This window comes from Mustela erminea, chromosome 13, assembly GCF_009829155.1.
Source record: "Mustela erminea isolate mMusErm1 chromosome 13, mMusErm1.Pri, whole genome shotgun sequence".
NCBI classification, from domain to species: Eukaryota; Metazoa; Chordata; class Mammalia; order Carnivora; family Mustelidae; genus Mustela; species Mustela erminea.
Window position 1 is genome coordinate 85,407,542 of NC_045626.1, and position 17,169 is coordinate 85,424,710.

At 58.4% G+C, this 17,169-nt stretch overlaps 2 protein-coding genes across 2 annotated transcripts in view; one reads left to right on the forward strand and one right to left on the reverse strand.

The window, feature by feature from the left end:
* TMEM120B (transmembrane protein 120B) overlaps window positions 1-2,158 on the forward strand; it is a 44,796-nt gene extending 42,638 nt beyond the window's left edge. The window contains exon 12 of the mRNA XM_032310560.1: window positions 518-2,158. Within this exon, the coding sequence (XP_032166451.1) occupies window positions 518-631 (114 nt within the window). The 3' untranslated portion in view covers window positions 632-2,158. The remainder of the gene's footprint in view (window positions 1-517) is intronic.
* On the reverse strand, window positions 2,157-13,209 carry RHOF (ras homolog family member F, filopodia associated). The gene is made up of 5 exons (XM_032310562.1): window positions 12,787-13,209; window positions 12,414-12,501; window positions 4,748-4,857; window positions 4,526-4,660; window positions 2,157-3,735 (listed from the first exon to the last, which is right to left on the reverse strand). Exons 1-5 carry the CDS (start codon window positions 12,916-12,918, stop codon window positions 3,574-3,576), a joined length of 627 nt encoding a protein of 208 aa, XP_032166453.1. The 5' UTR covers window positions 12,919-13,209; the 3' UTR covers window positions 2,157-3,573.
* Window positions 13,210-17,169: the final 3,960 nt, after the last annotated feature.

The window sequence follows — 17,169 nt, forward strand, 5'->3', positions numbered from 1 at the left end:
GTGTGTGTGTGTGTGTGTGTGTGTGTGTGTGTGTATGCACGCGCAGGCGTGTGCATGTGCCTGTGGCTGTGGGATGGGGGGGGGGTCCTGGGGAAGCCTGGGCTAGCTTGGAGAGAATTCCTCAGCTACCCCTTCGCTCCCCACCATGGGGCCCTGTGCCCAGAGCTCCCTGCCACTGGGGCCTGAGAGACTGTGGGAGGGAATTCCGGAAGCCAGGGACCCCCAAGTATCTGAGAACCCTACTGAATGCTGTGCGGCTGCCAGAGGAGACACCTTCCCACGCAGTTAGCCCAGATCTCTGCTTTCTGCTGTGGGAACTCTGCAGCTTGCCAGTGGCTTGTGCTAAGGGCTTGCAAGGTCAGGGGGCAGGGGGTGGGGGTGGGGAGCGGGGAGGGGGGTGTGGTTGGCCAGAGAGGTGTCTCAGCAGCGAGCTGACCAGAGCTGACTCAACCTTTTCTTCCTTTCCTCTCCTCCCCCTGCCACCCCTTCCCCTGACGCCCTGCACGCCCCTGCCCAGGTGTTCGTGTTGGCGCTCACCTTCCTCGTCCTCTTCCTGGGCAATTTCCTGACCACACTCAAAGTCGTGCACGCGAAACTTCAGAAGAACAGAAACAAGGGGAAGAAGCTGTGAACCAAGGGACCTGTGCGCCCCCCCCCGCCCCCCCCATGGGGGGTTGAAGACTGCAGGGGCTTCCAGCCGGCCCCATTGCCGCCCAGTTCTCCTCACGGGGTCTGTGGCCACTGGCAGCAGCCAGCTCGGGGGCCAGCGCATGGCGGGGAGGCGGGTCAAGGTCCTGGTCCCTGGCGGACCAGAGGAACGTGAGCCCTGCCTGTCCGTACAACGTTCGCCTGCCCCAGCCTCCCTATTTATGACCTATTCACCACGGCCTCCTCCCGACTGCCCCGGAGCCCGCAGTCTTCCCGCGCTGCCCTCTTGGCTACGGTGGAGCCTGGGTCAGTCTTCCTGGGGTGGGGTGGCCGAAAGCCTCAGGGAGCCCCTCAGGTTGGGGTCTGGATGTGCCTCGCTGGGGTGCCAACCGGCTCCTTACGGATCCCCAGTGGGTGGAAGGAAAGCCCCGGGCGTCCTGTGGAACCTCCCGCCCCCGGGGCCCACCGCTTCTGCTGTAAGCTCTCCTGGCCGCCGCTGCTCTGCGGTGGGGGTATTTAAGTTCTCAGAGAACCACTGTCTGTCTGTGCCTTGTGCTCTTTGCGGTTCCCAGGCTGCCGGGCACCCGGGGACAGCTGCCCTTCCTCCCCCTGGGCTTGGCCCCACGCTCCCACCCGCGTGGGCCGGAGGCGGGATGGTTCTCTGTGACCACCAGAGGGCGCCCCAGCCTCGGCATCCCGTTGGAGGTGATTTTTTTTTTTTTGACACTTGCGTTTGGCTTCCTGACCTCCACCCCTCAGCCCACTTCCCGGAATCCTTGCAGCGAGTTCTCAGAGTGGGACCCGCACTTCGGCGCTGGCTGAGACTCAGGCCATCGTAGAGTTCACCCTCCCTCCCCACTTTCCCTCCCTTCCCCTCAGGTTCTGGAATGCGGTGGAGAGAGTCTGAGCAGGCTCCCTTCCAGGTGGCACTTGGGAGGTCAGGACAAACCCGCTGGGTACCTTGTGTCCGATTCTGTATTTGAGGCGAGGGTGAAGAAGCCGGCAGGCTTGGGGGAATGTTCTGCCCCCGCTCCCCCCACGAGCTGCAGCCCTCTCTCCCACACACGGGTCTCAGCTCCCCTTAACTACCTCCCTACGGGTCCTCTGGGCGGAGTTCACAGCCGGCACCCCCAGTCCTGCTTGGGCCCCCAGAGGAGTTTGTGCTTTTTGAACTGTTACATTTTTAAGAAATTTCTTTTCCACCCCAGTAAGAGTCTGCATAACAACCCAGATTTCTACTTTCCTTAGACAAATGGAAAACTCTGGACTGGGCTAGCTCCCTGCTTAGGATGGGGTGCTTGCTTTCTGGGTGCCGCACACCCACCGCTCCCTTTCGTACCTGCCCTCTCACTCCTTTGGGTCTTCCGTCTGGCCCTGAGGCACCTGGGTTTTCCTGAGACTAATGAGTCGGCAAGCGTCTTCTGTAAAGGGCCAGATAACTGGTCCCCATTTCCCTCAGCAGCAGCTGTAGGGCCAAAGCCACTAACACCTAAATAAATGGGTGTGGCTGAGTCTCAACAAAACTTTATTTACAAAAACACACAGCTGCCAGATTTGGTCCACAGAGTATGGTTTGCTAACCGCCGCCCTATACCATCACTTGTCCATGAGGCCTTGGGGAACCAGTGTGGGGTGCGGTGGGATGGGGTACAGGAGTCTCTCTCCCTGTCTCTCTGTCTCTCTCTCTCTCCAGCAGCTGACTTCAGAGGCTTAGGCTTAGTGGGGGCTGAGGCAGGAGATCCCTGGGATGGCTTGAGGGGGCAGGAGCCCCCTCAAGCCATCATCCCAGGTTCAGTAACACGGACCTGTAGCTCACCCAGGAAGTAAGCAGCTCTCCTTCTCCAGGGCATTAGAATCACCTGGCGCACTTGTTTAAAAACTCCTGGCCCCAGACCTTCCAGAAAGTTCAGTGACTCTACAGCCGGGGGTTGCGTGTTCTTGCAGGAGGCCAGGATAGTCTCAGCGTGGCAGCAGTGGAGGCTGTGAGGGACAGGAAGCAGCGTGATGACTATTAACATGAGTCAGTGCTGTCCTTTTGCAGATAGGGAAACAGTCTGCAGAGAGAAGTGACTTGCCCACAATCACTAGCAGCTGATGTCACTCTTTGTCTTGAGTTTCTGGCTGTGGGGGGGGGGGGGGGGTTGCAGGTGAGGCGCCCTGGAGCAGGGCTTGGGTGGGTGGGCCAGGGTACCTTTTGCTTCTTGAGAAAGTCTCTTCTCCCCCTTGGGCATGTGCACCCAGCTCTGGGAAGATGGCAGCCGAGCCGAAGGTTAAGACTGAAGTCCTGGGGGGCGGTGGGGGTGAGGGGTAGGGGTAGGGGCCGGTGCCAGCCCCCATGTCCGGGGCTGGTGCATGCGCTGTCCCGATAAGTCCCCATCCCACTGTGGCCCCCACGTTCCTGGAGGAAGGAAGCCAGAAGCTGGAGGAAGCAGCCGTGCCTATCTCAGGAGCCCAGGGAGGCGGGTGACGCAGGAGCGGCGGGCTTGGTGGGGGGCCGTGTGGAGCGCTGACAAATCCACATTTATCCACGCACGTACCAGAGGCGGCTGTTTCAAGCATAGGTTCTCAGGACCTAGCGGGTGTGCAAAGGGGGACACACATGGCTGGGGGGAGGCTGTGTACTCTCGCGTCCTAGGGACAAATGCTGGTTCTAGGGGACAGAGGGACTGAGTCTGGGACCCTCACCCACCTCCTTGCAGGCGTGGGAACCCTGAGGTGAGTTCCTGGCCAGAGCCCCAGCTGGGAAAGGAGAGATCTCCAGAATGTTCTAAAAGTCTAGCCACAGGCTCCAGACACACGGAGACCCCTAACTCAAAGTGCCATTGGAAAGCTGGGGACAGAGCAGGATCTTGGGGTACAGTCCGGGCCTAGCAGCCTAGGCCCTGTCAGTCTTGCCATGAGGGCTGTGTGCCCTGCCCGGAGGGGTCAGAGCAGCAGGCACAACGGGCGTTTCTGCCGCTGTGCTTTCTTCAGCGCATTGAGGGCAACCTTGGCCGCCGCTCGGAAGACGTCTTCCACATTCTCCCGAAACTTGGCAGAACATTCCAGGTAGAGGGCGGCTCGGATCTGTTCGCAGGCGCTCTGGCCCTGGGTTGGAGGGAGGGGCTGGCATTAGATGAGCCCGGAGCACGGGGCACCTCCTGACAGCCCCCCATGGATCTGGGAACTTGGAGCTGGCTTTGGGGACTCTCCAAAGTGGGGCAAAGGTCTAGGCCCTTCCCCCACCCCAGGCCCAGTCCCCAGCAGTGTTTGTGGATGGAACGGAAGGGCCTGTGGTGTGGCCCAAGGACTGCAGCGGAGAAGCCCCAGCCTGGCCTCTACCCTGCCCTCCCCATTGGCCCCACATCCCCACCACCACCTCAGGCGGAGAGGGGGCTGCGTCCCGACGCCGGGCCTCTGTGCGCGCCAGGCCTGTGACAAGAGTTAGAGGCCTCCGACACAAAGGGCTTCCTCCATTCCCCCTCCTTGCCCCTTCCCACAAGCTCCATCCAAGCAGCGGAGCTGGCGAGGACAGTAAGAACTAGCTCTTCTTCCAAAATTTACTTTTATTAATGCTTATTCCTTTTTATTAAACTTTCTTACTAGTTTTCCTTTGTGTTCCTTTTCTTGTCCCACGCCTCACCCAGAAAAGCCGCAGGGTTTGGTTTTGCCCACGACCCTCAAGGCTAGGGGAGCCGGGCTCTCGAGCAAAGCCTGCCTCTCCAGTCCCGTGCGGCAGGTGGGACAGGGTCTTGGCTCCGCTGCGGGTCAGTCGTGTCCCTCTCAACCTTGTCTCTCTGGTTCTCCGTTTCTCCCCTGTGTGACAGGGGATGGGAACAGCCCGAGCCCCGGGATTGTAAGAATTAAATGAGGTGGGGGTGGGGGACCCCTTCCTGACCTGCATGTAGGTGATGGGCTCCAGCTGGGCCGCCCGGAGCTTCCGAAGCTGCTCCTTGTCTTTCCGCAGGTCTGTCTTGCAGCCAATGAGCACCATGGGGGTCCCACGGCAGAAATGTGTCACCTCAGGGAACCACTGCGGAGGGAGAGGGCAGGCCTCAGGGCTAAGGCCAGATTCGGGGGCCCCACCCCCGAGACAGGCTGGCTGCGTCCCGGGCCTCACCTTGATTAGGACATTGTCATAGCTGGTGGGGTTCATGACGTCATAGCAGATGAGCACGAGGTGGGTATTCTGATAGGACAGGGGCCGAAGCCGGTCATAATCTTCCTGCCCTGGAATGGGAGAGGAGGTAGGGGTCAGGGAGGCACCCCCTCCTTGTCCACCTGAGTCTGGGCTCTGTCTCTAAGACCTGGGTTTGCTCCTCTGTAAAACAGAGGGGGCAGCCCACAGTAGCAAAGATAAGAGGAGATAAAACCCAGGCAGGGCTCAGAACCAGGTCTGATTACAGGGTAATCAGGAGAAGCTGGAGAAACTGCTAGCAATTATGTCCTTGGCAATTACGGCCACCCCCCTCCCCAATCCCCCAGCTTGCCCTGGCGCGCAGGTGGAAGAGAACAGACTCAGGCCAGATCAGCTCCCTCCCAGAAGAAGGTTTGGGGCTGGGGCACGACCAGGCCACTGCAGGATCTGGGAGGGCACCCCCAGGCCCAGAGGCCTGGCCTTGGGTTCAATTCCTCCTGCCCTTCTGTGAACCCCAGGAGGAGAGTGGTGGGGGGGACGGCTGGTGCCGGGCCCCTCCACGTACCACTCAATCAGCCACCAAGGCTGGGTGTGGTTTTTTAATGCTTTTTTTTTTTAATGCCTTTAAGTAATTTTTTTACGTTGGCAATTTCAAACTTAGAGAAATGTTGCAAAAAGGGTGCCAAGAACTCCCTTCCTGGGGCGCCTGGGTGGCTCAGTGGGTTAAGCCTCTGCCTTTGGCTCAGGTCATGGTCTCAGGGTCCTGGGATCGAGCCCTGCATCGGGCTCTCTGCTCGGCAGGGAGCCTGCTTCCCTTCCTCTCTCTCTCTCTGCCTGCCTCTCTGCCTACTTGTGATCTCTGTCTGTCAAATAAATAAATAAAATCTTTAAAACCAAACAAACTCCCTTCCTGAGATTCCTGAGTGTTTATATTTTGTCCCACTTGTCCTCTTCCATGTAAACACTTGAACAGGCGAGCGTAATTGTGCGCGTTCAGCGGCTTCACCCCAGGACAGTGCCTGCAGATTTCTAAGAACTAGCGTTCTATCATCTCGCGGAGAAAGGCAGCCAGCCGGGGCAACCACCGCACACTCTGTGCTCCAACCCAGCCCACGGGCCACGTTCACATCTCAGTGGGGGTGTCCTGTAGGTTTGCCCGCGTCCTCCAAACTGTCCCCTCTCCTAATCTTGGTCCATGTCTTTCTAGACCTGTGCTGTCTGGTAGGGTAGCTGCTAGCCCCATGTGGCTGTTTAAACTAATTAACATTAAAAATTCAGGTTCTCCATTGCACTAGCTACATTTCAAGTGATTAATTGCAACACAGGGCTAGTGGCTCCCGTAACAGGCAGTGTGGATACCCGACATCCCATCAACACAGAAAGTTCTATTGGACCGCATGGCTCCATCCCTGTGCAAGCCACCACTGGCCTCCTGTGATCCATGCTGCCCCTCAACAACCCATTCTCCACCCGGCAGTTGGTTGAATCTAAGATAAGATCCTGCCTCTCTCCCCTCAAATGAAGAATACCTTCAATGGCTCCCTATTGTCCTTTGTATAAAATCCAAACATCTCCCAAGGGTCCGCATGACCTGGCACCCACAGACCCTGACCTTTTCTCCCCCCCATCCCAGCCCCCAACCCCCTGCTCACTGTTTCTCAAACCCACCAAGCTCTTGTGCCTCAGGGCCTTTGTACTTGCTCCCCTCCCCCAACCTGGAATGCTTTCCCTACTTACCACCCCCCTTTCCTTCTTAGCCTTTTACTTTAAGACATTCAGACTGAATGTCCACTATTTCCTTCTTCAAGATAATTGTCTTCTCTCTACTTCTCCACTTTATGCTTTCACACATTTAGAGTGCTTCTGCCTATGAACAGTTAAGAAATCCTTACAGCCATCACCTGATGGGCTAGACAGGAAGTGAAGAATATTTCCATTTCCACAGAAACTGAACTTCAGAGAAGTGATCTCCCTGAGGTCACTGCACCAGTGACCCAGCCAGGGCTTAGCCCCAGTCTGTCTGGGTCCTGGTGGAGCTGTGCTGCTGACAGCCAGCGGTGCTCTAGTTGGTTCTGCATTGTGCAAACATAGCTTCTGGGCCCCTACGGTGTTACGACGTGCATGTCTGATCTGTTGGAAATCTGGCGGGAGTGGACAAGTAGCTGCAAAATGGGCCTCCTGGGCTCTGTCGGCTTCCTTCCTCCTGACCAAGGCCTTCCCTCACCACACAGCATCTGTCCCCGGCCCTGGGTGTCCACAGCCTGGGCCTGCCTCCCCAGGGCCTGTAAGTGCCTTGAGTACTGAGTAAAGGACCTTGTCTGTCCTTAAGAATCATCACCGACGCCTGGCAGGTGTCCAGTTAGGCCTGGCTACTCATTGCCTGAAGCCTTTCCGCTCCCGTCTGATGCAGCAGAGAGCAGGGCTGCAACAGCCCAGGGGTTTAGTAACTCGGGCTGGGGAGGATTTCAGCAGAAGTCGGCTGCAGGGGTCGGGAGGAAGAAGTCAGACTGAGCCTGCCCCCTGCCCCGGGGGCCTCTGCTCTCGCCCATCTCTCTTCAAAAGGTTCTTGCCCAGGTAGCATGCCTTGCCCCCTCCTTTCCTTCAGGTCTGCAGAAATATCACCTCCTCCAGGAGAGCTCCCTTGACTGCTGCCCCACCCCCCACCATGGCTCTGTTATTCTTCCATACGTTGGGTTTTGGTTTGGCTCTGTCTGCCCCATGAACACAGAAGCCCCTGAGGACAGTTACCGCGCCAGGCCAGTGGTGAAGGAACGAACAAATGAGTGTGGATTAAGGTGTCACGCTAACCTCTCCGGTTTCCCGCAAGGGCATTTCACTTCTGTCACCTGTGTCCACTTAAGCAGCCGCCCTGGGGAGCTAAGCCAGGACCGAGAAAGTTCTTCCTGTAAGAAGCCCGTGAGGCCGAGAGGGACCTTTTCCAAGGTCATAGACAGGTTCCCTGTGAGCTGGAGCGCCAACTCGGTCAACACTAGGGTCACTCCAGGGCCATGCCACTCTAAAACTGCCACAGACTCTCCCAGGAAGGCTCCTCCAGACTTCCCAGTTGGGAATCAACCTCATTTCCGTACGAATGGCTTCCTCACCTGTGACACGGGTACTTGAGAAGCGGTGAGTTTGATAACAATACTAAAAGGGGTGACAATCAACCACACACGTCACAATGCCCCCATGAAGGCTCTTAGGCTCGCTCACGGCTTCGCTTGAAGCCCAGGGCCTACACTAAGCCGTCATACCTCATTATGACGCTAATAAGGTAGGGCGAGTGCCGCCGCGATTTACAGATGCAGAAACTGATGCACAGAGAGGTGAAGTGAGTCGCCTTAAGATCGCACAGCTAAGGAGAAGCTCCGTAAGACTGCTGGGGCGGGGCGGGGGGCGGGGGATGCCTCTCTCTCAGCCCACTCCAGAGGCTAGGGAGCTGTCCTCACCCTACAAGTCCCAGGCCTGACCAAAAGGCTGCCAACACAGGTATTGAGAGAGAGAGAGAGAAAGCGGGTAGCGGCCCTAGGAGGGGATGGGCAGCCAGCTTGGATCCTAGCTCCCTCCTCCAGGCTGCCTTCCTGACTTGACTGGGCCTGGCTCAACTTTTCGCAAGATTCAGTGTGGAACCTCCCCGTGGGGACCAGGCCTGCAAAAGATGGACATGTTGATCTCGTGTCCCCCCTAGACGCCTCTCCCAGAGGAGTCAGGAGAATCAAGCTACACGCAGACCCATGTTCTATGACCTGGGTTCCTTCCCTCTCTGGAGCTCAGTTATCCGGCAGAGGGGATGCTTACCCTGCCCCCTATACCGGACGTAAAGGACTTGTAGGCTAAGCAAAGCTGAACGAAGGTGAGGGACTGCTACTATGGTTACGGTTAAAACAGAAACTTCCAGGGGATGGGGGCCTGGGCGGGGATCTAACCCCAGATCTTTGGACCCACAAGATTTAGGGGGCCCCCAGCCACAAGGTGATACTCTGGCCCTCCCCGTTTATGCACACTAATGCCAAGACTTAAAGGGGCCGAGTCCCCTGTCCAGCAGCACGCCGGGGTCCCACTCTGGCCTCTGCAGATGGGCCTGCACGGAGTTACGTGCAAGGGATGCATTTGTTTGTAGCCAGGAAAGGTCTTCTGGGCCACAGCTTCCCTTGAAAGTGGCCCATCTTCCTGAAGCTGGTGGGGCTGTGGGGCAGGGAGCAAGTGAGGCTCTCACCTCATTCGAGAGTATTTCCTTTGTGGGAAGGAGCTCTGTTGTGTCAGTCACTTTCCAGAGGCAGGGGTCTCTAAGGCCTGGAGCTAAGCTGAGAAGAGCGTGTCCCTGGGCCACAGTGATCCCCATATCCGCGGGACACACAGAGAGCCGGTGGTTACCAGCTCCTGCCAGGGCGTTGGTCAGGGGAGGGGCGCAGGCAGTGTGAGAAGGGGAAGCTGCCAGAAGAGGAACCCACTTCCCCACCCACCTGCGTTTCCTCCCCAGAGGAAGGAGTGGCTGCGCAGGCCCAGCCTGGAGCCTAGGAGGCCACTCTGACGGGAGGCTTCAGCTCTTCAAGCCCCCAGGCCTTCTGGATCTTAGCCCCCTGGTCCCTGATTCCCTGACTCAGCAACTCCTCTGTCGGTCCCCAACCTCACTGTTCCCATCTCAGACTGGGAAGGGGACCACAGCTCCCCGCCTCCCCGGGCAACCCTCACCCCATCCTGAACGCCCCGCCCCCGGGCCCCCCCCCCAAGACCCAGACAGCTTTACCCCTAGCCAGTGTCTTATCATCCCACCTTGCCTCGGCCTCCCCTCTGCCCAGCAAACCTCCAACCGCACCACAGCTTCCTGCCTCTGAGGGTGTCAGGCGCACAGCAGGTGAGTCTGGTAGGGCAAGAGCTCACGGTGCCTGCCTCCCCTCCCGTCAGCACTGAGAGCTCCGTCGCCCCTCCAACCTCCCTCCCACTGCTGTGGCGTCTGCGTCTGCTTCCGCAGGATGGAGACCAGCAGCCAGACTGGCCTCCCACGCAGACCCCTATGGCCCAGGTCCTGGGTACGGAGAAATTCGGCCTCCCGGGGCCAACCCTGTTCCATAGCTCTGGTCACCGGTGGTCAGTTGGAAAGATGGCACTCTGCACCACCATCCCCCACCACGGGGTCTAGCTCAGCAGGTTCCAGAACCGTCTACAACCTTTACGAGCCTTGTCTCTGGCTCAGTCACTCCCCTCCCCCGCTTACTGTCTCCCTCTACTTGGTCCACTGGGCCTCCTTTCCTGCCACTGATTTTTGATCTCTGTCCTTCCACAGGTAGAGACAATCTCACTGCCTTTATCACATGGAACATTCTCCGGGAGAGCCTCTGCCTCCAATCTCTTTTGCATTCATTCCGCAGTCACCGTGCTGGGCACTGGCACATGGAAAAGGAATGACCCAGTCTCTCCTTCCCGGTCCTTGTGACAGGGCTTCCTGGGTCACAGCGGGACACCCCAGAAGGAGTGGCCACATTTCTTTCTCCTTGAATATTCATTCATCCCTGGGCTCTCCTGCTGACCATGAAGCCAATCGACTTCCCTAGGACTCCACTGAGTCGTTCAACCCCCAGCTCTGTTTCTCTGCTGCTTGCAATGGTCCTTCGGGGAGGGCAGGGTGGAGGCCAGCCTGGAGCTCTTCAGGCCTTCGAATCCCAACAGGTTGGACTTGGGTCTGAGCCTGAATGGCCAGGCGGGGGTGGAGGGGGCTTAAAAAATCATGACAACAATTAGCCCTTCCCAAGAACCGACCCCCGTGTTACACATCACATGGATCTAATTTAATTCTCAAGACTAATTTAGTTAGCCCTCATTACATTTGAGGAAACTGAGGCCCAGATGACACATAGCTGGGGAGCCAGCATCAAAGCCTAGGTCTGACTCCAAAGCATGTGGTGGGAAGAGCACCATTGCTGTGGTGGCCACGTGCCTCTGATGACCGTCCTGGAGCCTCTCCAGTCTCTCCTGCAGCAGCTGTGAGTGCAAGTTCGTCCTTTACACCAAACAGAAAACTTCTGGAACCTCCACACCACAATCGGCCCTAACACGTTCTTTGAGCATCTTTCTCTGGGTGCGGCCACAAAGACCAGAAGTGGTCCCTGTGCTGGGTCTGAGGGGGGAGGCTTCCATGAACAGTGAACCCCAGGGATCTGATAGGAGAGGCCCTGAGGTCCTGGATGGCAGAGGAGAGTGCAAACTGGCACCTCACCCACAAAGTGGGGCTCACGGGCCTGCCCCTCCCTGGGTCCCCGACAGAAAGTATGTGAAACTGAAAGTATCCCAGAAACACCATAAGTTTTACGGGTCTCACGACAATGCTCCCGGGGGAGTTTCTCAGCAACCTCTGCCTTTCTCAGTTCTCAGGGCTGGAAACAGGCCCCTGTTGTTGGGGGGGGGACATTTTCGGGGCCCTCAACCAATAAGAGGGGGTCCTTAGAAGCCACTACAGGGCAGGGCCCACCATACAGTAAAGGCTGCTGAAATCAGGAATGGAGGAGGAGCCTGGGGATGGGCCAATCCCTTTTCTGATTCTCTGCACGGTGGAAAGAAGAGATGCCACTGGCTGCCTACGGTTAGGGGATGTCTGGATTTTGGCTCCATCCAAGGCTAGTGGAGACTTCCCCTAGCATATACAAGGCTTGGCTGGCAGGGGACAGGGCACCCGATGACGTGGTTCCATGCAGGTCACTAAACATTGAGTCAGAGAGGTGGGGTGAGATCCTGACCTTTGTTCCCCAGTGGTTCAGCCCAGGAGGGGATTGAGGGCAGGATGGAAGCTCCTTGATACAGGGCAGACACCCAACAGCCCACCCAACAGCCCTCCCTACCCCCCCCCCCCACCCGGCAGCGCCGGATACCCCCTCCCCAAACAGGGTCTCTGAGAACTGACAGGATTAGCATAAATCCACTTGCATTAGGAGCCACAGGTGGCCAAGAGAATCTTATTCTGGACGTGGGAGCTCTGCTCCTTCCTCGGTGTTTGGTTTATTCCCAGGGAACGAGGAAGACACAGAATTGTAGCCAGAATCCTAGAACTACAGGCTCAAAACGACCACAGAATTCCAGAACCGTGTATTGTACCAGATGGAATCCCAGGAGTGTGGAACTCAGAATTAGTGTGGAATTCAGAATTTATGTCCACAGGACCCTGGAGCCTCAGGAGTGTCAACCACAAAATCCTGGAGTCACAGGCTCTGATCTGTAGCCCAGAGTATTCTAGAACCACAGGACCCAGAAATTCAGCCCACAGGATCCTAGCACCAGGGGACTCAAATCCGCAGCCCACAGAATCTTAAGAGACCACAGCACGCAACACACGAAAGCCTGGAACCATGGGAAGCAGAAGCGATGCCCACGGTTTTCTAGAACCACAGGAGAGGAATGAAGCCGTGGGTTCTCAGCACATTAGTGCTAGCAGGGTGGCCCAGGAGCTCTTCTCATTCAAGTCCCCTCCTTTCAAATATGGGGTGACTGAGGCCCTCTGAGCCTCCAGGGCCACCCTGCCAGAGCCCCTCGCGGCCCTCAGGAGTGCTGGGATGTCAGGGCCCCACAGCGGCTGGTGGGCGGGGATGCCCGGAGGGGGACGCCCCGGCGGGGGAAACCCTTCGGGCACCCGGGACCCTCGGTGCGCAGGCGCACTCACCGGCGGTATCGTATAGGTTCAGGGTCACCTCCTTGCTGCCCACAGTCACGCTGGCCGTGTACTTCTCGAACACGGATGGGGCGTAGTGCTGTCGGAGAAGGGGTCGGCCGGTTCTTAAGGGGTGCGACGGGGGGGGGCAGGGCTCAGCTGCGCCGCCCCCCTTCACCCCATCCAGCTCAGCTCCCCTCACCCTGCTGGGCTCTGGAATTCCCGAGGGGGCGCCCCGGGGTGGCGGCTGCCTCTCTACGCACAGGACGCCGGGGAGCCGGGGTCCAGGCTCAAGGCGCAGGCTGAAGGCCGTCCGTCGCCCCCCGTGGTCCCAAGCCCGTTTGCCCCGCAGTCTCACCCCCACCAACCCCCCGGCGGGCCTCACCTCAGGGAAGGAGCCCTGGCTGTACACCATAAGCAATGATGTCTTGCCGCAGCCACCGTCACCCACGATCACGATCTTCAGCTCCTTCCTGCCCGGGCCCGCATTCGGGCCCGGGGCCCCGGGGGCATCCATAGCTGTGAGCAGCCGGCACCCGCAACCGCGCGCCGGGCTGACTTCTGGGGCTGAACGATCGGGAGCGGGGGCGGGATCCAGGGGGCGGGGCGAGACAAACCCCGCCCACTATGTGCGGGCATCGCCTCCGCCAGGCAGCCACCCGGGCCCACCTCCCAGCCTCAGTTTTCCTTTCTGTTCGGTCCCGGACCGGGGCGTTCACTTTTCATTCCCAGGGAAACTGAGGCAACTGAGAAACGGGGGCACTCAGCCTGAAGCGCGGCTCCCACTCCCTTCCCTTCATGTCAAGGCGCGCCCCCCACCGACAAGATTCGATCGTTTCCGCCGTTCCTTGCCGGGCACCTCTGATTGGCAGGCTCCGCCTTCTGGCAGGGACCCTCTGATTGGCCGATTCGTCCCCCCCCACCGGACAGAGACCCTTTGATTGGCGGATCGTTGCCCCAGCACCAGGAGTCCGGGAGCCTCGGTCTCAGGCTCAGGGAAAAGCCCCTTGTCGTTGCCCCGCCTCAGCTGTGTGGCCTGGGGCAAGTCGGCTTCTGACCTGGTCCCCCACGAGGTAGGTTGTTAGTGCCAGGGAGGATGCTGGCATGGGGGCGTGTCTGCTCACCTAGACCAGCCCTACGGGCGCCAGTGATGGGGTTGGGGAATAGCGGTTCCATTCACCTACCCCCACCACCTCCCCAAGAGCGCAAGGTGGACGTCTGGCGCCCTCTGGCGGGCAATCGCCTTGGGGCGGGCAGCTTGGAGAGCAGGTGAACGACTCCGGAACAATATACCCTTTGGGGGTTGGCCCCAAACCACGCGGGCGGAAGTCTCTTTCTAGCAGGGGCAGAGGCATGAACCGAGGAAAACACCGTCGAGGAAGGAATGGGTAAAGCCAGGGCAGATCTAGTTGAGGTAAGCTGGGCTCCCTCGTAACACCCACCCCAGCCTGAAATTTGATTAAGCGCCCTCCAGACAGCAGCTTTGTATCTTCATGCCAAGGACTGTCACCAACCCTCCCACTTCCCTGATCGAAACAGCTATTTATCGAGCGCAATGTGCAGGTACTACTGGGGCTGCTGGCTGGCTGAGATCACTCCTGTCCCCCATTCTTTCCCTCCCCGCGACCCCTGGGCCAACCGTCCGTTGCACAAGCCAGGCCGGCAGTCAGGAGAGGCTGGGGACCTCTGGAGCCAGTGTGTGGCTGGTGGGCATTGATTGAGGCAGGGATAAGTGAGATACAGGTCCTACCCTGTCTACTCTTGGTAGTTTCCTCAGAGAGGAAGGACTCAGGATCTTCTAGCCACGACCCCCTCCCCACAACCCCTCAAGAAGATTTTCAATTTTCAAGTTCTCAGCAAAGATCAGGTAAACTTTAGTTCACGGAGGAAACTGCCAGGTTGGCAATTTAAAAAAGGCCGGGTAGGTTTTCCGCGGAAGCAAGGCAGGGTCTGACCACCAGAGGGCAGCAGCGACCGCTCGAGGAAGCTTACCAAAAAAAAAAAAAAAAAAAAAGAGCCCAGAGCTGGGAAAAGGAGGGAAGGCCAAGCTCCAGGTCAAGTGAGTCCTAGGCCCGCCCCACCACCTCCTCATTGGGTCAGAGGGCCACCTGCTGGGTCAAGCACCCCCCCATACAAATTTACAGCAACTCATTCATTCCTTTTTTGCAAAACAAGTTTATTGAGAGGCAACTGTGTTCCTGCCTGGAAGGAGCTATCTTGGGGAAGCAGTCCAAAGAAGTCTGGGAGATGTGAACAATTTAGAGACCAGAACCTCTGTAGGGTTCGGGGAAGGCTGAACCCAAGCTAGGCAGTGTTGGGACAGCGGACCAGTGGGAGCAGGATGGGTACCCTGGGCAAAGGCACTGTAGCTGGAAAACCCCGTCAGGTTCCACAGCACCTGGGCAGTAAGGCCGGACATGGTTGTCAAGATAACTGGGGCTAGATCAGGGAGGGCCTTGCTGCCAGGTTCAAGACGGGTATGGGACAGAAAGCTCCTGAAAAGAAGTGCCCAGCCAAACCCAGTCCCACAAGCTCTCTGGTGATCCAAGAGGATCTGTGATTGGCTGGTGAGGCAGGGCTGGGGTCACACTTCCGTAGTGGCAGCCTGAGGCTAACAGGAGAGGAAGGATGGAAGAAGCCTCTGAGTGAGGGGAGGACCACTTACCTTCACAAGCCAGCCCTGGACCTGACCCTGAATCAGGGACCCTGAAGCTCAGGGAGGGGCTGGAGGGCAAGAGGAGGAGGGGCGGGAGAGAGTTCAGTTGCCCCCCTCTGAGCAAACTGTCACCTGGGGGTTAACCACACCTCCTGACGAAATTTCCTCAAAATCCCTGACCTCAAGTTGCCATTTTCTCCACCTGAGAAACAGAACTCTGATCCCAACTTAAGACAGAACAAATGGCTTCTACAAAACTGAGTGGGTGGGGGGATGGGAGGGAGGGAGGGGTGTCCGGGAGGAAAAGCAAGGCTTCCTAGCCCTGCAAGCATGGAGGCAGAACAGCTGACACTGGCCGCAGCCGTTCCCCCACCCACCCACCCACCCCTGCCTCGCCAAGAGGCTGGCACAACCCCAGCCCCACACGGCCTGGAGTGTGTTTGATTTGGACGGGGCTCCAGTGGTGGTGTAGGGGCTGGATCTGTACCTAAAAATACCCAGGAGCCAGGCCAGCTGCTGAGAGCTTCCTCAGAGGCAACTGGGCCAGGGCAGGCCGGCTGAGGAGCTGGGCCTGCCCACACGCCCCGGGAGCCCTGCTCCCTTACCTGTGAGCGGTTCTGAGGACCCAAGTCATTCACCTTCTAGTCACCAGGAATTCCTGGAGAGGTTTAGGAAAACAAGAGTCTGTACGTTCGATCTTAACACAGAGCTGTTCGACACCGAGGACTAGGGGAGCAGGCCAGCATGCATCTGTGGGGTGAACTCACTTGGCCTGTGCTAGAGTTTAAGGCCAGCGGAGCCCAGGAGAGAACTAAGGGCCAGATCCATTTCTGTCTTGTCGAAGTCTGATCAGCACAGGATGGGGGAGGTAACTCTTCCAGCTTCTACTTCCCTGGTACCTCAGAGTATCTTAAAAGGTCACCTCACACCTGAGGAGTCATCCACCCCAGATGAGACAGAAGAAACCGAGCTATTCTTTGAGGTACCGGCGATGGAAGGTGGCCAGGGGTATAGCCTGGTTGTCAAGGACTCTCTCCAGGGCTCAGTACCTGGTGGTGCTGCTGGGGAGGTCATGCTGAGACACAAAAAGCTCTTACAAAGCCGGACTTGGAAACAGCTCAAAAGGTCACCATCCACCTTCTTCCTCCTGGTTCACATGGGGAGAACCTCAGCTCCCATAGGGGCGGGGACTTGCTGAGGTCACTGGCCGGTTGGAGACAGCGCCGGACCCAGGCGGCCTCCAAGATGGCGGGGTGCCTCAAGCCACGGTCCAGGGAGAGCCAGTCTCCACCCAGAGGGTCCAAAAGGTCGTATTCCACGCTGGGGCTCTCCGCGGACGGGCCGGAAGAGGCGGGACCCTGGTGTCCAGTAGCAAGGCAGGTTCAGCCACCTCCCAGCCTTGGGCCGCCCTTCCGCTGGCGTGGCCCTCTCCAGGATGGCCCTACCAGATTGGCGCCAGGAGCAGCCCCGCCCTGGGCTCGCGGGGAGTCCGGGGGCGGGGCCAGCCTCAGAGCCAGGAGGAACCACGGCCGGAGGACAGACAGCCTGCTCCGCCTCTCCCTGCCCCCAGGAGGTGATGGGCTGGGGTGGGGGAAGGGGTGGACAAAGAAAGGTGAAAGAGGTAAAAAAGAAAAGGAAGTAGGGAGGGGGGCATGACCCTGACAGGTCACCGGGACACCTCTCCCTCACACAACCAGAGCACAGTTTCGCACCTAATTGCTCCCTAATTGTGCCAAGGGCGGGAGTGGAGGAGCAGGCTATAGCCCTTCAGGCTGTGGCTAGGATGGGGGGGCGGAGTTTAAACCAATTATTTAACTACCCGATGACCGTCTGACATAAAGACCCCCATCTCCCTAAGCCCTAAGGACTCTATCTAAAGGGAGGGAGGACACCCTCAGGCAGCAAGCCAGTCACGTGAGGATCAAGGGGCTGAAAGCAATTCAATAGCACCGAATTTAAATCTTAAGAGTTAGGAGCCAGAGTGGAAGGAAGAGCCCCATGGGATAAGAAGAATGTGAACCTCACCAACTTTTACGAAGTGCTCCCCCCTGGCCAACAGGGGGAAGGGCGTCTGGTGCCAGGTGCGGCAGAGTGAACCTCCCCCGCCCCATA